Source organism: Pithys albifrons, chromosome 2 (assembly GCF_047495875.1).
Source record: "Pithys albifrons albifrons isolate INPA30051 chromosome 2, PitAlb_v1, whole genome shotgun sequence".
In the NCBI taxonomy this organism is placed as follows: Eukaryota; Metazoa; Chordata; class Aves; order Passeriformes; family Thamnophilidae; genus Pithys; species Pithys albifrons.
In genome coordinates, this window is record NC_092459.1 from 48623776 (window position 1) to 48644804 (window position 21029).

The 21029-nt window shown below is 39.1% G+C and overlaps 1 protein-coding gene across 1 annotated transcript in view; it reads left to right on the top strand.

The window, feature by feature from the left end:
- Positions 1 to 4235: 4235 nt before the first annotated feature.
- The window catches only part of NT5DC1 (5'-nucleotidase domain containing 1), a 130452-nt gene continuing 113658 nt past the window's right edge, over positions 4236 to 21029 (top strand). The window contains exons 1-6 of the mRNA XM_071547877.1: positions 4236 to 4515; positions 6418 to 6509; positions 8093 to 8164; positions 9655 to 9761; positions 11358 to 11437; positions 15024 to 15105. Of these exons, the coding sequence (XP_071403978.1) occupies positions 4423 to 4515; positions 6418 to 6509; positions 8093 to 8164; positions 9655 to 9761; positions 11358 to 11437; positions 15024 to 15105 (526 nt within the window). The 5' untranslated portion in view covers positions 4236 to 4422. The remainder of the gene's footprint in view (positions 4516 to 6417; positions 6510 to 8092; positions 8165 to 9654; positions 9762 to 11357; positions 11438 to 15023; positions 15106 to 21029) is intronic.

Sequence of the window (21029 nt, forward strand, 5' to 3'; positions counted from 1 at the left end):
TTTGATTCCCTCACGAACACCTGTTCAATAGCCACATCCTGGGCCAGAGCCCCCAAAAACCTGGCTTCAGCACCATCTAGTTGTAAGGTTTCACCCATAAGGTCCCAAACTCGGATCAACCAAGTCAGGATGGGCTCACCCGGGTGTCGAGCAATGTCTTTCCGCAAACTACGGAGATTATCAAATGACAATGACTCAGTGATGATCTCAGGCTCTGGGTCTGCTTGCTGTGGAGGTGCAGCAGCCCCCTCATCATCCGCTGGATGGTCTAATTTGGTCTTATATTTCCTTTTCTGGATAGGGGCAACTTCCATAGGCTTGGCCTGTCCTCCTGGTTTAGCCTCGTCCTGCATCATTGTAACATCAGAGGTTTTACCCTCTTCCCCTTTTTTAGCCCCATCCTGCATCACTGTAACGTCAGGGGTTTTACCCTCTTCCTTCTCCCTCTTCACTGTAACGTCAGGGGTTTTATTCTCTTGCTTTTCCCCATTCAGTGTGGCATCAGGGGTTTTATTCTCTTGCTTTTCCCCATTCACTGTGGCATCAGGGGTTTTATTCTCTTGCTTTTCCCCCTTCACTGGGCTAGGCTTCTGAATGCATTCTGGAAAAACCCTGGCCCTACCTTCAAACATTCTGTAAGCCGCAGGGATACAACCTTGCAGAAAAACCATAAAGAGCAAGATAACTCTGGCATCCAGGGAGAATTTAAACATCTCAAAAGCTGTTGTAGCAGACTTGAATGGGGAATGGACAAAGGGTTGGGAGAAAAGATTCCTCTTTGTTCCTTCCCAAGGGTCCATACTATTATCACTGAATCCCCAGAGGTAGCAGCTTAGGTTGCGGCAGGAAAACAGTCTGGAGAACACCACCCACACGACATCCAAAGGCATCGAATTCATGGCACCATAAATCCAGAGTAAGAACTCAATAATAATTGCGGCTATTTGAGTTTTACTCATTGATTTGTTGATAAGACTTAAACCTGCCGCTCCTTTTGGCATGAATTTGTACCAACAAAAAGCCAATATATTATACAGGATGGTCCTGATGAACCCTAAACTCAAGACCCACATGGTGCCACAAAATAGCAGTTATCCTTCTTTGTTTACAAGCCGCCCCACGTTGGGCACCAAGAAATGTCTCGGTTTGAGGGGAAAAAACCAAAATGTTTTACCCACAAGCAGGGGAGGGGCCTCCTCCACGATAATCACACCACTCTTTATTAAATTTAAGAAAAGGAATTTTAATACAAGAAGGATAACTGCTGTGTATATATATATATATATATGTAAACAGACTAGTGCAACCCACTTCCCCAACACCACAAGAGAAAGAAAAAAAAACAAAACAACAACAAATCCCAGCAGGTTTTTTCTCCGTGAGAAAAGGTTATACTTAAGTGTCCATGTCACAGCCCGACTGGCTGCAGAGTGAGTTTCAGTCCCTCTCCAGCGAGACAGACAAGCAGTGAGCTTTCAGATGGACTCAGTCTCTTCTCCCTGTGTTCCCCGTCCAAGAAGCAGAAAGGTACGAGCAACCAGAAGCAAATCCAAGGCAGGCAGCAGCAGCAGCGCGGCACGAAAAGTAGTCCGGGGTAGGCAGCAGCGAGACAGCCAGGAAAACCCCAGCAGTAACCAGCAGGGCAGCCTGCCTCCTTGGAGCCCCCACTCCCGCGTTCCGCCGAGCCAAGACTGGGAAGAATATCCAAAAAAACCCAAAAGAGACAAACCTGCCCCCACCCAAGCGATTAACAGTTAACTGCTTCTTTTGTTAACCGCTGGCCTGGGCAGTTAAGTGGCAGGGGAGAGAATTTACATAATAATCCCAAACTACAACAACAAATTTAGACATATATATTTAGACATATGTTTATTTCTTTAACATATATCTACAACATATGTACATATCATTATGTATACATAATTTATGGTCTGCATACATACATAATGTATGCTGTGTATATAACATATAATGTACATATAATACATGGTATTCAAATACATATACACACAATGGCAGTAGGAAGTATATCAATGTCTGGAAGATACTGAGAACCTTTGAAAGAGGCTGCTATACAATGGGCTACAGTAAATTTATGCAACCCATTTCTATCTTCCTCTAACACCTTAAGTGCTCATCCTGTCGTACTATTAACATTTGTGAATTTTATTCCTGATTTCCATTATTTTCTTTTGTTATCCACTTACTAATCTGACACTGAACTTCTCTGTAGAATTTTTAAATGTATGTGATAGGTCATGTTATTTAAATTTCTCTCCTCTGTGTCTACATCAACATATTTTATATATATGTATTCATATTGTATCTCAGTCAACTATTTTAATGTATTTTCAAAACCACTTTGCTCTGTAATCCCAAATCATCAAGTCATCTTGCAAAAATCAAATCATAATTTGACATAATCAAAATTGCTGCTGCACACTGCTGCTGTGGTTATGCACCCAACTTAGCCACCTACAAAGCACAACACTTACAGATGTGCACAGGAAGGCAACATGAAAAGATAATGTATTAAATGTTTTATAACAATTGCTCTCAATTCAAATGTGTTTTTAGTATTCTATTTATAGCCAAACAAGAATTTTAAAAGAAAATATATTTATTTGGAATATATTCAACTAGTTTTTCATGTTTTGTGGATCAAAGCAAAGTTTTCATGGTGTCATTGGCCTACAGAGAGAAAAGAGTAATAAAATAATAAGGAGGTCCGGCAAACAAGGCTGTCAAGTCCAGCTGTTTCAGCATCCCAAGTACAGCCTTAACAGGACACTATATTCAAGTTCAACAACAGAGAACAAGACTATGTCGATGAAACTCTCATCTGTTTGCTTGTCTCCAAACACAGGAATTTATTTCAGACAGCACTTTCTAATTGCACTATGGCATTACTTATTGAGCAGGTACCCATCAAAAATTAATTTTATTATGTATTTTAGGTACAGACTTTACTGTTCTTAATATTATTATTTTTTTCATTACCAAAGCTGTCAAATTAAAAGGTAGCTAGTTACCTGTGGCATTTGGGTTTTTCCACAGCTAAATGCACAGCATAGTGAGGTTTACCATATAGAGTTGCTTATACTCTGCAGGGACTGCATAGTTACAGAATCATAAAATGGTTTGGATTGGAAAGGACCTTGAAGATCATCTGGTTCCAACCTTCCACTAGACCAGGGTGTTTGGGGCCCCATCCAACTTTGCCTTCAACAATTCATGGCATGAGATATCTATAACTTGTTTGGGTGAGCTGTTCCACTGCCTCACCACACTCATGGGAAAGAATTTCTTCCTTGTATCTAATCTAAATCTATCCTAAATTTAAAGCCATTACTGCTTTTCTTGTCACTACATGCCATTGTGAAAAGGCCTTCTCCAGCTCTCTCATAAGCCCCTTTTAGGTACAGGAAGGCTGCTCTCCAAAGCCTTCTCTTCTCCAGGCTGAACATCCCTATCTCATCCCCATCTCTCTCAGCCTGTCTTCACAGGACAGGTGCTCCAGCTCTCCCAGCATGTCCACATCCTTCTTATGCTGGTGGCACTAGAGCTGGATACAGTATGAGCAGAGTAGAAGGGGCAGAGTCACCTCTGTCAAGCTGCCGGCCATGCTTCTTTTGGTGCATCTCAAAGCATGGTGGTCTTTCTGGGCTGCCAGTGCATATTGCTAGATCATGTTGAGCTTCTCATCCACAAACACCCCAAGTCCTTCTCCTCAGGGCTACCCTCTGTCCATTCCCTGCCCAGCCTGCACTTCCTCTTGGGCTTGCCCTGGTATAGGTGCAGGACCTTGCACTTGGCCTTGTTGAATTTCATGAGGTTGGCAAAGTCCCATCTCTCACGTGCATCAGTCTCTCTGGGTGGCATATCCCTTCCCTCGCCTTGGTACCATAGCAAATGTGCTGAGGGTGCATAATGAAGTGGTGGTACTGCTTGTCTGCTTATGTAAGCCAGTTGTCCCCAGAAGGGCCCTTGCGGGGTGACCCGTCCGTCCTGTCACTTAACCTGGGCTGACTCCCGTGTCCGGCCCCCGCCCCGCTCAGCGGATCCCAGCAAACGCCCTTCCGATGACCCGCGTTTGCGAGGCAGGCAGGACAGCGGCTTCCCTGCGTTCCCACGCCTGCTCCCAAGCGCACAAAACCTCGGCGGGCAACGTGGTTTTCAAATCAGAGCGCTTGGACACGCCTCCAGCCGCCCGCCTTGTGCCCGCCTCTCCGGAGCCCGCGTTCGCCGCCGGGCTGTGCCGCAGGTGAGGGCGGCCCCGGCGGGGCGGGCTGTGCTGCGGGCAGTGCTGGCTCAGCCCGCACGGCACCGCACCGCCCGCGCCGCAGGAAGCGCCGCCCGAGCTCCTTCCTTCTCTTTCCTCCTCCTCCTCCTCCTCCGCCCGCCGGCGGCGGCGGCTCGGCGATGCAGCAGCATTTTTCCCTGGCTGACTGCGACGTGGTGGGCTTCGACCTGGACCACACGCTCTGCCGGTACCACCTCCCGCAGAGCGCACGGGTGAGTGCGGCCGGCGGCCGCAGCACCGCGGCGGCGGGGGGGACCCCGCTCCGCCCCGCTCCCCGCCGCGTCCCTAGGCGAAAGGGAAAGTCCCGGGTCCCAGGGGGATCCCCGTGGTGGGGGCAGCGAGCCTTGTGCCGGCTGTCTCAGATGCCCACGGAGAAACCTAGGAGTAAGAGAAACAGAATTGCATCTCTCTCCGGGCCCTTCCTCAGCAGGCCTGTGCCCGAGCGAAGGGGACAGCCATGTCTTCCTCCTTGAGAACGGTGCTTTCTCTGCTGTAGCGGCGCTAAGAGAAGGGTAGAGCCCTCCCTCCTCCTCACCCGCCCCCGCCAAATCCAGAGATGCTGCAGAGTGAGGAGTCCCCAGCACTTTGGAAAGGAGACCTTTGCAAACTTTCTGGTGCTTACAGTAAACCGCCGAGTTTATAGGCACTCAGCAGCTCTGACTTAGCCGTTTTGCCCTTTTCGGAGAGAAGCTGCTGTTATGTGCTGTGCCTTCCCGCCACTGGCACTTTTTTTTTTAAACTCCCGGTGATCTTTCATTGACTCGTACTTTATGTCAGGACTCTGCCCGGAGCTACCTTGTGTCATGTATGCTCATGGTAATTTGCCTCTATTCACTTATATTACATTTGCACTGCACAGGACTCCTACACTATTTGCAAGATATTTCAGAATTTGGTATAGAAACAAGTGTTTATGAGCTGTCCCATTTATCAATAAGCAATGTGCAGTGTGTGCTGTGTTGAAAAAGTGCCTTGCTTCCTTTAGTTGTGACTGAACTTCCATGGAGAGGCACCTTCCTTACAAAAGACAGTTCAATAAAATCAATAAAATGTATGAGCTCTTTTATTTCTAGCTGGGAACTGTAACTCTAGACTTACCTTCCATGTTCTTTCTGTTCTGCCACACACATCACGTCTTACACAAGCACATTGTTGCTGGTAAGAGTTTTGTCTGATGAAGGTAAACATCTGACTATTGATAACTATAAAAGTTTTTTAAAAAATCTAGCCAACCAATGAACAAGATAAAAAAAAACCAAACAAAAAGCTCATTAGACTTGATTCACTCTTCATCTTTTCACAGGACACAGAGACAGACATGCCCATTACATGCCTCCTTATCTATTGGAAGTTTAAAATACTTTAAAAAGTCGAGAGATGTAGTTAGTCCTTACTCTTTTAGCGTTGGCCTTCATAATTGTCTTTCTCTGACATCATTCATATTATTTCCAAGAGCAGCTTCTGTAAGTAAAGAAAAAGGGCCAGGGAACAGCTTTAATGAAAGAACTGTTGAGAAAAATGGAGCAATAACTATTTTTGGATGGTCTTTAAGGACATGGCAGCATCTCCTTAGATCTTCTTGTACAACTTTACCAGCACAGTACATTAATAAATTTCTGACAGTTGTATTAAGCCTTCACAGTGTTCCTTCTGAAGTTAGAAATAATAACTGTTTATTTAGTTGTTGCCTGTTTCCTTCAAAATACAGTCCTTCAAATACTTCTAAAATGCCTAAATGATTATTGACTTGGAAGCTGCTTCTTAAATCTCAGTAACCATGACATTTAAAATTAAAAACCAAAAACTACTGTGACTAGTCTTTAAGTAATTAACATCTTGATTTCTCAATAGTCTTGAAGCACAGTGACCATATGGTAGAATGTTATAAATGTAGTTGTGCTGGACACAGTACACCAGAACTCCTGTATGTTCTACAGCGTTGACAGAAATAACCTTAGGCACTATTTCCCAGGGGAGGCAGTGGGCCAGGGCCCTTAGCTACCTGGTTTGTTTTCACTTAGGAGACGCTAACACGTGCATCTTGTCACTTTCCAAAGAAGCAATATATTTGACCTCAGTCAATATAATTAAAGCATATATTTTTTCATTTGTAGCTTATATATGATAGTTTTGCCCATTATCTGGTAACGGAGAAGGGTTATGATGAGGACTTGCTGACTCTAGCTCCGGACAGCTTAGACTTCTGGTGAGTACAAAGAAGATAGAAATTTTTTTCGTAACTTACTGTAACTTTTACAAAGCTTGGAAGACAGCTTCTCTTATTAGGCAGTTGCTGTTATGATTTTCAAGCCCAATAGATGAATCCAAAATTACAGTTTTGAATACTTGTTCTAACAAGTATTTGTCATGAGATACTTCTAATGAGGTATTCTGAAGAGAGAACTGAGCATCCAAACTTGCTTTGTCTGTGCTTCTAGCTGTCTGGACACAAACCTTTTAGTCTGACTTACTCTCTTATGTATCTTTGTCTTCTACCTTCTAGTCAACTGGTAAATCCATTAACCATCAGAATGTAGTCATTTTTATCTTGACAGATGTGATTTTCTTTGTGTAAGGCATAATAATCCCAACAGCCATCTGAGAAACTAAGGAAAGGTGACGTGGCAGGAAGAAGCTCATGAGTGTCATGTCAGGCACAAAGCGGTGATGCAAAAGGCTGAAATGCAAGCTCCTGCTCTGTACTCAGTGGTGGTCTTTGAGCAAGACCTTGAATTCAAATCTCTAATCTTTCAACTTTTATAGGTTATTACCTAGGCCATGGGGGTATGGACTTTAAGTCCAGGTAATTACTAAATACTTATTAAATAATGCATGCATTCTTGTGTAATGGTTTTTACAATATTTGACTGGACATTTTCCAGTGAGATTGATTTCAACTTCCATGAGACAAGCAACGTATTTCTTTGTCATATTTTGAGGCCTCTGATGCAAGAAGTCCTTTGTTAAGATCTAGTTATATTGGGTTTGATCTCTTACTGATGCAGGAATTTCATTAACATGGACCTTAAGGCCACAGTGCTACTTGCCCAGGTGTCATTTGTGAAAGGTTGGGATCTGCTTGCCCCACCTGCACGTCATAAATTCTTTCCTTTGATTGCCTTATAACAGAGGATGAAGGTGGTGTTACATTTTCAGTCCCTTTTGTTCATTTGTAGTCTAACCACTGAGCTCTGAATTAATTTTTCAAACAACTGAAGTCAATGTAGATTCAATTATCTGGAAGATACAGATTTATTAGGAAGACATAGAACTCTTACTGGTTGTCTGTCCTAGGCTGTCAACTCTTCCCCTTGTTAGTGCTGGTTAGCATGGCAGTGTATCTGCTTCATGTGTTCTTTGGTTATTCAGTTGCCTCATTTCGAGCAATGTTCTACCCCTCTTTCCTATAATAAGTGGTGTTATCAGTCTAGTACTAATAAGTAGAGGAGTTGTCACCAAAAATAAAAATCTCTTTAATTATCTGATTTCTTAGTTGCATATATTTGGACTTTAGTCCTCCAACCAATCTATGTGAACATTCACTGAATTCACTGAATAGTGTACTTGGATTTATTTAGCAGAATTTGCTATGTAAATAAAATCCAGTCCTCATTGTAATAATATTTATTTGCTTACGTTGTTCAAACATGGAAGTATTTGAAGTGTTGTGTCTTGCGTGGTTTTGTGTAGCACCATAGCTTCTGTATCTGCATATCACTGATAGATAAGATGGCTTTCCTCTGAAAGCATTAATTGTTCTTTTCTTCCTTAAAATAAAATCATTCTTAGTTGCAAAGGCTTAGTGTTGGACATCGAAGAAGGAAACTTCCTGAAACTTGCAGAAGATGGAACAGTTTTAAGGTAATATTGACAATAACTCTATATTGTTAAATATAAGTTGTATTGTTAAATGCATCAAAAATTTATCCCATTTCTGAGCCCCATCTTTCAATTTTATAAATATTTAAAATACTAATTTCAGTATGCATTCATTTATTAGATGTAAAAGCTGAAATACTGTTTGATAATGTGGTGCTCAGTTTCTGTTAGTGTTACATACACAGTCTTTTCATAATATTTCTATGTTAGCTGGAAGTAATGTCTCATTTGTAATAAACATCTAAGACTCTGTGGGCAGACTGGTCACTTTTTCAGTGGCTAGCAATGTACTCTTTGTCCAGTTCTGCTAAAATCCAGAGTAAGGCTTTTCTTTGGCTTGTGAGTAACCTGACTTGGAGGCAGTGCTGATGACTAATGCTAATGATGGGAACACTATTATCTTTGTACCATATACATTCAAAATTCTGCAGGCTTACACCACATAGTTTGAATAGCCTGAGATAAATTAAACACAGAAACGGACATATTCACTTTCAGAATTCTGGGAGTGTTCCTCTTAAAAACTATATTGTACTTTCAATTTTCATTTCAGTACATCCTTAGATCCTCTTTCTCTCCTTGTTTTTTTTGTTTTTAAAGATAGAAGACTGCTATTTTGAATCAAAAATGTGAAAAGTAAATATATCTGAAGTATATCAATCCCATCCTCATTTCTCCCTTATTTTGTTCCAGAATGAAAAACTGTAATTTAGTGTGCAAGACAGACTCTACTTTTTATTTTTTCTGATAGCATGTGGCAGAAGGAGCATAAGGATGACAGAGGAAATCAGAATTAGAAGAAGAAATACCTTTGAGTCTTTGATGTGTATCCCAACATTCATTTAATAGCATGAATTTTAAGTACTAAGTGCAGAATTCAAGATAAAAGCTATACCTCATTCATGGGAAGAATGATCCAGGATTACTTCTCCTGTCATTACCTGCATTTGCTTTGAAATGGGGCCCAATTTGATGGTCAAACTATTTAATTTTTAATTCCTAAAAAGGCTTGTGTGTACTTCTGTATTAAAGAGCTGCTTGCAGGGCTCAAACTAGCACTTTTCTATAGTTCTGCCCTGCATTCTGTGACTGTTACCAGGCTTCAGAATGATGTATAGGCTTTCTGCACTGTGCTTTATTGTGCAGTGCATATTGATAGCTCAAGTATAGCGAGTGTCCTCACACAATTGAAAACATTCGAGCAATACAGAGTGATTGTGTTAGCAGGTGAGGCACAGTAGCTGTGCCCCCAGCCAACCAAACCTTTGTGTAGTAAGGCTTTTATCGAGAACTGTAATGTATATGATAAAAGCTTAGGTCCTGGGAAACTTCTGAGCTATAAAGAGAGTTAGTTTGGATCAACTTGCATGCACTGCAGTATTCAGTTGTAGTGTATTACTTTGCGGAAGTAGTAATTTGGATGTTTTTAACCCTTTTTCCTTTTTTTTATTAATAAACAATGCATTGAATAGGGCAAGCCATGGTACAAAGAGCATGACATTTGAAGAGATCCTGGAGACATATGGAAGGAGGGAGTGGAAGCATTTCAGTACAGTCAGTGGAATGGTTTCCCGCACAGGTAGGTATACTTTAGCACATCCTCTTCTTTGAGATTGTTCCTGTCTCTTCAGTGCCTCATACTGTTAGTTCTTACCACAACTTTGTAAAACTACTTGACATAAGAGTTACTGGAATATAAATGTAAAGGTAAATATGTTGAGGGAGACTTTATTTTTATGTATTTTCTACTTCTAATACCAGAATTCACCTTAAATTTATTTCGCCAATGATAAAGACAAATGAGCTGACTCACATTATAGGCATGTTTTGGTTATAGTGATTGGCACATTGAAGTAGACTGACACTACCAGTATCATGATTTAACCCCAGCCAGCAACTAAGTGCTGTACAGCTGCTTGCTCCCTCCCTCCCTTCCCGCCCAGGCCCAGTGGGCAGGAGAATCAGAAAGAACAATAAAACTTGTGGGTTGAGATAAGAACTATTTAATAATTGAAATTAAATGTTATAATAATAAATATGCTCATAATACTAATAATAATTATTGTACTGATGATAGAATGAGAATAACAGAACCCAAGAGAAACAACTGATGCACGATGCAATTGCTCACCACCTGCTGACTGATACCCTATCTCATTTAGCAAATACTAAGTTTTTCTTAATTGTTGACTTATTACTATCTGTGCTGTTACTGGAGGCCTAGGTGCAGGTGCAAAGAACAGTGGGTCTGGAAGAGCAAAACTTCTCCCCTTGCAGTTGAAGTTTCTTGGTTTTGAGTTAGGAATCACTTTGAAGGCACTGTGACTATGGTTGCATTCTTGCTGTTTCCTCTGTTTTACTTTGATCTTGGCAGCTGTGAGTAGCACACAGAAAGTGCTCGGTTAAGTTGCATTTTTTTAGGTAATGGAGATACTTTCCTTGAGATTTTGCTGACATGCTTATTCTAAACCACAGGTAATCTTTGCAATAGGGAGGAAGAGAAAGGTTTCCTTTGGTCATATGGGAGATGTGCCTTTCTTTTTCATTGAAACATGCACTTGGTCTCTGGTGAATTTTAATCCCAATGTCGCTGACTTGTTCTTTAATATACCTAAGAGACAGCACAGACAAGATCATAAAACATTGCTGGTTAAGTCATTCCCCTAGGAGAGAGTTGCTGAACATGACCTTAATCTGGGAAGACATTTGCACTCTCCTGATACAGTTCTGTTTTGGGGACTCATGTAGTAATGTGAGCACGGCTCCCCTTGGGCCATGTCGCTGTCTACAGCATGTGTGTGCAAAGGACATGGCTATATATTAAGACCTGTCCAATTGTCTCTGAAGCAACTCCTCAAATGCTTTCTCTGTGCTTCCACTGCTAGGGATATAGGTATTTTGTAAAAGTTGAAGGATACTGTCCTGACTAACTCATGTTTCTCCTCTTTAACTTTTAGAAACTTAAAATGTCTTTTTAAAATCTCACTGCCTTGATATAGGTAAACAAATTTTAGTTGCCAATTCTGAGAATTAGAAGTGGTAAGAAAGACTGGAAAACAGGTAATGCTTATTACCAGTAAAATTCAAATAGGAGCTTGTGTTATTATTTAAATGTAGTTGTTATTTGTAATTGAAGCATACGATACAGATTTTTAAAGGGTTTTTTTTTTTCCAGCTAAATACTATTTGTATGATAATTATTTTGACCTACCAGGAGCTCTCTTATGTGCAAGGGTTGTGGACAGCTTAGATCAGGTAAGAACTGGATTGTTTGAAAATTAAGTATTGCATTATCTTTTTCTTCTAGCACCAAACTTCTTGCATGCATTATTAAATGCATATGAATACTGTATTGAACAATACCAACGTCTTTAGGTTTTTTTCTCATTTGGAAGGTTTTTTGTTTCACTTAGTGTAGTAAAGTTGTTTCTGAAGATAATAATGAGCTATGTGGCATGTTCAAAATAGAGGTACTTCCACCAGAGGGCACAAATAACTAGGATACTAATAGAAATCTACTGTTTCCTCAAGTTTGCCCCATGATATGCAGAATATCGTTCTTAAGGGCTCCTTTAATTATACTTGATGGTACTCGAACAAAATATAAGTCTTCTGAATGACATGATTTGCTAATTTGCAAATTGTTAATAAGTTGAAAGCTTTCTTTCATTCTTTCTTAAGCTTGTTTTTGTCCTATATATATTGATCTGTGTACACAGATGTAATTACATCTCTTGTATGGTGGCTTTTTATTTTCTTTCTCTGCTAAACAATAAGTTAAATTCTCAAGGTCCAAAATACGATTGCTTGAACCCTTTTCAATGCTTTTTGGATAGAAAAAATGTCCCAAATTCTGCCTGTGAAGTTTGATAATTGTTTTGTTGTGTAAAAGAAGGTTTGAATCTTTAACTTGCAGCTGGGGGTAGAAGAGGGTTCTTCTCATAGAGTAACTATATTGGTGTCAAAGAGTACTGATGTAATCTTCTGGCTAAAGGTAGCAAAGAGCTGCAGACCCTGAAAATTGTCAATACTAAAGTTTGTCTGCAGAATGGAAGAGCTGTAAGATGAGTATCTGGGGTCCCTTTGGATATTAGGTCGCTTGTTGCTTTAACCTTCACTCCAGTATAGCATGCTGAGTAGATTGCTGCCTAAGTGTGAGTGTTGCATGAAGAGTTAGCTAAAACTACCTCACCAGGGAAGCATGGAGGACAGGTGCTCCATAAGACTCTTAATTTTCTGCCTGATTAATCTCCTTTCTCTAAGCTGGTCACAGCTTCTCAGTTATAATACCTGTATTGTATTTATTTTATGTTTAATTTAGACTCAGCACAAATCACCTACTTACTGAGAGACCAAGTACGTCATTGCATGTGTGTAATAAGCTTTCACATCCAGTTACTAGCTCACAAGCTAATTCTCTCGTCTTCAGCCAGAGAGAATTAAACCCCTGCTGTTTCACCAGAGAGCTACTGGAAGTGGGTCATGCACCCTCTTTATCAACTAGCAGTTCATATATATTTTACTGGATGTTGGCCCCATTTCAACAGGAGGACTAGCATCAGCCAAATGACAAAGATGAAGGGCAAGAGGTAATCAGCCTCTTCAGCCCAGTGCTCACGCCTGCAAAATGCTGCATCCTAAGGGTTTAAAACCATCCCATTTTGTTCTTCCACATTTCTAAAAGAAAGCAGAGTCTTCTGTTTCCTGTTCTCTGAGACTGTTCAGTAAGTGGTATTTTCTTAACTTTTCCAGACAACATTCTAGGATCAGGAAAGCGTTCTACTGGAAGCAAATGGGAGAACTACTAAGTTTGGATTCAGAATGGTTTTAGACATAAGCTAAATGCTGGACTGCCTTGAAAATGTACCTCCTTTTGCTGTGTCCAGAGCCAGAATTCTTATGTGTTTTCAGACAAAGCAGGGGGGCTTCTTGCTGTTTTTGATCTTCACACTTAAAAGCTACTCAAAATATTGCTTTGTCTTGATAGTTCATCTAGTGAAATCACATTTGATAATCACACCAAAATCAGGGTGGACTGCATGGGCATGCTTACAGTCTTCTCTCTGCGTTTTGGGTATTGGTCAGTTTTCCTTTATGTCTTGTATGCAACAGCTGAAAATTTGCAAGGACTTAGTTTGAAGATTATTTTAGTCTTCTCAGAGTTCAAATGTTTTGAAGGAAGTGTACCCACTTTTAAACTAGTATCCGTCTGTCCTCAAAACGGCACTCTCAGGAACTGCTTTCTTTAAGAGAAACAACCTACAACACAAAACCCCAAACTAAGGAGTAAGTCAAGCCCATGGAGTATGAGGGAAGCAGACAGTTGAATCTGTCTATCTTAACGTTAGTGATAGCACAGGCTAGTTGCATTGCTACTAGATAGATGGTCCCCAGTATCTCCTGTACACAACTTTGAGTGGTATACCTTGTTTAGCAGGTAACTGAAGTCTGACATGAAACTTTTTAATAGTTCTTTTTACATTTCTGTGTCAGTTTGCTATAGGAGTGAATTAAAAAAAGTCTGAAAGCCACAGTGCTATGTTTTTCCTGCTCTTAACCTGAGCTGGAGAATGATAAGCAGACTGCCATAGTGCTTGTTAGTTCTGCTCAAAAGACCTTGTTTGGGTGACTTACTGGTTGTGAAATTAAGGACAGACTGTTCCTCTGGAAGCCTCTATGACAGATTAGGCCTGAAACAGCAGTTTGCTTCAGTATATATAAACTACATGTTTTGGTTTGGTGCTGTTAAGTGTTTATTTGTTTGATTGTTTGGGTGTATTTTTCAGTTTCTGAATATTTCCCTCTCTAGAAAAAGCATTATACTTACAAAATGGGTCATTATTCAGGCATCAGTGCAGTGGTCAATACACAGAGGGCAGTAATGCCCTGACATCTGGTAACAGTTTCTTTGAAATTTATCCTAATGTAGCTGTGGAAATCCTCTAACAGCACTTCAGATAACTTTCCACAAAGTATAAACACAAAGAGGATACTACCTGCTTTTTGGCTGCTACATTACTGTGTAACTCTGAGAGCTCTGTAGGTAATACTCTGCTCTGTAATACTGTCTGGCTGCTTAATTCATCACCCCTAAAATCTGTGGCGTTTGGTGGTGCTATGGGGCTCAGCTGGTTGAGATGCTTTTCCTCTCCTTTGTGAGATGCTGAAGGGGCAGGGCAGCTCGAGCTCTCATCGGCCGGGAAGCTTTCTAGGAACAGTGAGAGACTGTTCACAAGCACAGGTCACCTTCCTGTGTCCTTCTTCCAGAGCTGGGGTTTGGCAGTGTACAGAGTACAGGGCAATGAAGTGCTGCTCATCTGGGCTTCTCGATGAATATTTCATACAGTGTTTGGGGCGGGCTTGTTGGCAGAAGGGCATTACCTCTAGATTACAGTGAAGGGACTTGCCAGTTCTGAGGGTGGAAGGTGAAAGGAGTACCAGGCTGCAGATCATGTCAGCTTGCTAATTAAGTTCAGTATATGCAGCCTTAGGCACTTTTTTTTCCCAAATGTCAGTGGGATTGATCATTTTGTAAATTGCTGTTCTATGTAATGCCCCCCTTTGCTGTAGTGTTTCAGAGTTCCTCACAACTACAAATTGTTTCTCGCTTTCCCTTCCTCCCCCCCACCATAACCCTGTTAAGCAGGGAGATAACTTGTCTGCAGTTACCCAGAGTTAAGGTGATTACTACTGAGTCCTGATGTCCTGAATCCTAACATCTTAAGACTGTTTCACTCCATGTCATTTTGTTTATTCATGGCATTCCTGTCACTATTTCAGTATGAAAGCTTGTAGTAGCTGATACTTGTTATAATGACTGGGTTCTTTTTGACACTTACAGCATGATGGTCAGAAAAAATATGACTTCTGGAAGGACATGGTGGCAGCTATCCAACATAATTATAAAATATCAGCTTTTAAAGGTAAGTGGGTTTGCTGAAGACTCACTGCAATAACTGAAAATATTACATGCACTTGCCAGAGCAAATGCATTTGCAAGTAATCTGTGGGCCACTCAACACAGCCTTTACTTTTCAAGTTTACAAATAGTTGCATAGTAGACACATATTTTTCCTGAAATAGAACATCTTTATGATAACTGTTTCTAATTCATTTAGCTGAGACAGTTTTGCTATCTTTAATAGTATTTGTGATGGATTATTTCATTCAATTTAGAGGAAAAATGGTTTCCTACTGTGATTGGTATAGTAATGTGGGCATCCTTGAGCTATTTTAAATCTGTTCCTTTCGATGTTGTAATCATATCTAAAATCAGACATGCAGTGGGAAAATTGGAAAAATTTAAGTACTAGCTAGTATTTTATGATTTTGTTTAGCGCTTTAGTTTTGATTAGAATTCCTCACATAATATTCACACAATAGTAAGGAGATTTTTGTTTTGTAATGAATTTCTTAACAATTGCAGAGGACTTTTTTTTATAATAGCTTTCCTCCACCTAAAGCCCACCTTATAGTACTGTAATATAAATTAGAAATGGAAAACATCTGGAAAACAACAGCTAGAAATTATTTTCCTTTCACAGACATAACTTCAGAGTTTCTATTAGTCATACAAAATAGTAAGTTGATAATAAAGGCTAACTACTGTGTGGGCACACAGTAATTGAAGTTATATATAACAGTTCTTTTTGTAAAACGATTCTATGCAGCTCAGTTCTGAATTCTGAACTGCTGTTAGAATTACCTTCGTTGTTGTAACATTCATTAGGCATTAGTGTAGTTTGGAGCTTCCTAAAACTTACTTTTTGCTCACCTGAGCTGTCCTGGTTGCTTTATTTCTCTCAAACGTAGTTGAGAAAATTGTTTCAGAGATATTTCAAACAAAAATAGAAATTGATGTCAGGATGCATATTGTAAAAGACAGCAAGATATTTTTAAAGTGTTTTGTTTGCTGTTGTTACTGTTTTTCCATTGGAGCTTAGGCTGGGGTCAGTAGTTATGAATTTGTCTAGGACCTAATTCATACATGAAATAAATGTATTGTTTCTTTCCTGCTGATATGAACCCTAATCAACTCTAATTATTTTTTTAGCATTTTTTTAATTAATTTTTCAAATCATGACAGATCTTTGTTTTAAAAGGTATAGATCATGCAGCATTTGGCAAAAATGGCAAAATTTGGCAAATAATTTTTGAAAATAATCTTTGGAAGTGAGATCCAGAAAAAGTTAAAGTCTGATCTTTTATGTTGTACAGATAATTGCCCAATTTTATTTATATGGGTCTGCTTGTGTGTGTACATGTGAACATTTGTGCTTATACCTACCTATCAGGTACCTATTTGTATATGTAAGCCTGGAATCTGCAAACCAACAGATGTGTGATATGCCTTAATCCTTTCTATCTTCTATCAGAAGCAGGTGCATAAAAGTGTTAAAAATACAAGCAAGTATAGTATCTGATAGGCAGGAGTTTTATTGGCTAAAGCTCTGTAAAATCAGAAGTGACTCTATGCCAATTATATACACTACTTAAATACTGTAACATAAGATAGTGATGTGCTCTGTCATGCATCACTTTGAAAGGCTTCATAGTGGTTTTATTTTCTTTTTAATAACATGGTCCAGTAGATAAAGGACTGAACAAGGAGTCAGAAGAACCAGAGATAGTTTCTTCCTGTATCACTTGCCACTGATATTCCCATGGATCATCTCTTTTTGCTTCAGGCCCCTCTGTGAAATGAGAATAATCATACTGTTCTTCTAACTGCCAAAGAAATTTTATTTTTCTCAGTTGCACCTCTAACATAACTTCCTGAGGAAACTCCTAAACCTGGCTCCAACATCTTCATACCAGGAAGCCCCACTGTCTTTTATAAAGCCCAGTCTGGCCTGAAAATCACAGGCTTTTGACTTAACTCCTTGCCGTGTAGAAGGTTTAACCCTTGGGAGAAAAGCAGTGCTCAATGAACACTTAGTCAAGGTAAAATTTCAAAAGCAAACTTATTAAGTGGTCAGTTGAGGAGACGCAAAGTTCCCAACTCGAAATGCCGTCTTAGTGGTGCCATTGTCAGTGACAGAGCAGAACGACTGACCGTTTTATTTTTTGAAATCCACTAAGTGTTTGCAGTTCACTTTGATTTGTTGTCAGTATGCCCTTGTTTCTTTATGTCCATTCTCTTTTTCACATGATTTTTTTGATCATAATCAGGTGTCTGATGGATTTTTCTTTTCATTGTCTTAGCTATGGTAATTGCCTTAGATAATTGCCCTATGATATTTTTTTTGGATGGCTCTTTCAGATAGGCATGATTGTCCTGACTCAGCTTGATGAAGTGTGTTAACCCCCTCTTCTACTTGTAAAGAAGTGAAAAACTGAGGCTTGCAAAAGGAAAGTAAGAGGGTTCCAAAATAGTCTTCTATTATTCAGACATTGCTTTGTGAAAAATAAGTAAAAAAAAAAAGAATCTATGACATTATGCTATCAGAAAAGCATGATGTCAGATAGCAATGAACACAGATTCATATTTGCAATGTGGTAGTTTCTTACCAAATGATACCTACAAGAATACTCTCTTAAATTAATATCTAAGTTGGGCATTAAATTATTTTGAGAATTCATTTTGTACATATTTAATCTATTACTGGAATATTTTGCAACTGTAAGGTGATTAATGTTACCTGGTATGTTTTGCAGTTAGTGAATGTTCTATAGACATTAGTAAAGAGCAATTTTAAAGCAAACATCATGGGGCAATGTATTTTACACTAGTAAGATATGTGGGCAGAGGTCCTCAATGTGTTACGGAAACAAGGTTTGCTCTTCAGAGAACTAATGAGAGCTTGAAGTATTGTAGAACGATTTCCTTGGGAAAAAATTCAGATATGATATTTGATGATTTTTGACAGAAAACTCAATGGCTTTTTTAGGCAAATATTGCCTCATATAACTTCTTAGAGCAGAATTTTTAAAAATTTCTTACCTTAAAGTCTACATTCTCCTGCATAGTTGTCTTTCCCTATAATTTTCCTGACACTTTAGAAAACTGTAGCATCTGTGGTTATATAGTTAAAATTATATATTTGTAATATTTTCAATCAGTTTGTAAGATTGTATTTCATTTTGGAAGTAAAAAGATCATGACTAATATGGCAGCAGACTTCATATATTGCTCATAAGAAGGTATGATGGGATACATACATTTTTGATCACAAATTTATGGTCTTGGCAGAAGGTAATGAATCTAGATGTCTGTGGTATGTGTGTTTTCATATGCAACATCAAAGTTGCTTTTCTGGCTAGAAACAAAGAATCCTCAAAAAATTCTGCATAAACATTAGTTAATTCCTAATATTGATGTAGAAGTGATTAGATATCTTTATTTGTCTTAATTGTGAAAACTGCAACAAGAAGCAAGTAAATTTCTTACACTTCCTTTTGGGCTTTCCAGCTAAATACAGAAGGGATTGTTTTATTACTTCATGTTTTTAACCACTTAAGGCTTCAGAAATTACAGTACTTCTTTGGAAGTGACTGTTGTACTATAACAATTTCTTATGGTTTCATTTTAATCTCATGTTGGATTTTCTTTCCTCCACTGCCCATGATCCAGAGGAGATGGGATTTCTGGAAGGGCTTTATCTTTAGGTAGATTGCTCATCTTCATGTGGAGAAAATAAAGATCTTCATAGAATCACAGAATATGCTGAGTTGGAAGGGACCCACAAGGATCGTTGAGTCCAATTCCTGGCCCTGCACAAGATCATCCCTAAGAGTCACACCATGTGCCCGAGAGCCCGAGAGCCTTGTCCAAATGGTTCTTGAACTCTGTCAGACTTTGTGCTGTGACAGCTTCCCTGAGGAGCCTGTTCCAGTGCCCAACAACCCTCTGGGGGAAGAACCTTTTTCTAATATCCAGCCTAAACCTCCCCTGACACAACTTCAGGCCATTCCCTCGGGTTCTGTCACTGGTCACCACAGAGAAGAGACCTTACAGACCTTCTCAAGAAACCCTCTAAATTGAGAATCCAAAGCTAAAATCAAAGTGTAAGTTGTGCTTGTGCCACAATTTGCTTTATAGTTTCAGTTTTAAGAATTGCTTTCTTAATAACATCTAAGCAATTATGAAAATACTTCAAGAAAAGGGGCATATCGTACCAAACTGTAGACTTATTTGAAGCCCTACATGTTTGAAGAGCAGAGATGTTAAAGGGCAAAACCTGATTTAAAGTGAATGGAGGATAAGGGTTAATGAACTATGCTTCAAGAAAAGTCTGGGCCCAGTTTCTTTTTAATTTATTGCAATCACAGGGCAGCAATGTCATTGTGAGTACCAAACATCTCCCAGTTTTGGCATACATTTCATACGTAAAGCAACTAACCAGAAATCTCACAACTACTAAGTCGTATTTTCCAGCTCCCATACTCAGTCCTTCTGTTTCTGAAACAAAAGTTCCAGATTAGTTGAATGGATGCATGGCAGCACATGCTGTGTTTAAACACTGTAAAAGTCTGTTGAACTAATGTGAGTGGCTGCACAGGAAAACTATAGGTGTAAAAAAGAGATTATTATTAAGAGCTGTAATTAGTGTTTGGCCTAAAACATTAAGCTAGAAAAGTGGGAATAGAGAATTCAGACTCAAGTGTCTGCAGTTTTATTTTGGCTTGAAAGAAAAGTATTGCATGGTCGCTCTTTATAAATTGTGGTACTGTTCTTTGTATTATTTCCATACAAATCTTTGTGTGTAGTGTGTATAATAGTACCAACTTGCTTGCCTGTGTCCACTCGGCTGCTAAATAAGTAGATCGCATGTTGCACTTTATTTAAGCATTTCTCATTTACTGAAGTATAGCCTAAACTTCAGTCTTCCTTATCCAGCAGCACTTAATAAGAGAAGAAAAAAAATTCTTCAAGTTACTTTCTTGGTAGGTCTTTACAGTTTCCAAAACATTATATAGTTTTGCTAACGATGGATCAACCATCAAGAAAAAGGTATCCTTTCTTTTTTATTAATCACAGCATATTATCAAGTACTTAGGAAAATGCTGATTTCAAATGTACTCAACCTAACAAGGCTGAAGTTCTCTTTTCACGAAGAAATGGTAATATCACAAAATTTTTAAACATAAGTCTATATACTTTTAGTGCAAATGATTAAAAGCTTTTGTTTAAAAAAATCTAAGCTAACTGTAATACTTCTGAGAGTTTATATGTTGATGTATATGATACTTTTAAAGCACATGAATGGTAACTGTCACTGGAAGAAATGTGTCATCAAATTATTATGGTTTCATAATTTGTAAGCTAACTTTCTTTATGACATATGCTCTTCATGAAGTACCATGACAGATTAATGAACTGTCTAATGTTTTTGAGAGATGCGTGTATGTAGATGTGGCAAATATGATTATGTCTACTGACTAATTACTGCCATCATCTGATAAATTTACAAAATAAGTAAAATATATTGCCCACACTATTGTGTTTTAAAAGAATGAACAGTTTAGGGAAATTCAGGGCAAGAATTACCTGAAATTTTGGGGTGGTAAAGCTGTTCTGATTTTGTAAGTCACTGCCTGCTTGTGAAGATACATTCTTAATTTTTGGGTTTGGTGAGAGTTACTTTACAGTACTCTGAATATTGTAGTTTTACAGAATGTTGGGAGATTTAAAAATAATGAACTAGTTTGTTGCATCAATGTGTATCAAAGAAAGCTAAGTGGGTTTTGAGGCTTCAAATCTGGTTGTTTTTTCATACTGTGAAAGTCTTAGATCTTCAGTGACCTATAATAATTTATTGATCTACCTTTCCCCAAGATACTTACTCATTAATAAGAATGGTGGAATTACTGATAACTGTGACATGATGTGCACTGTATTAGAGTT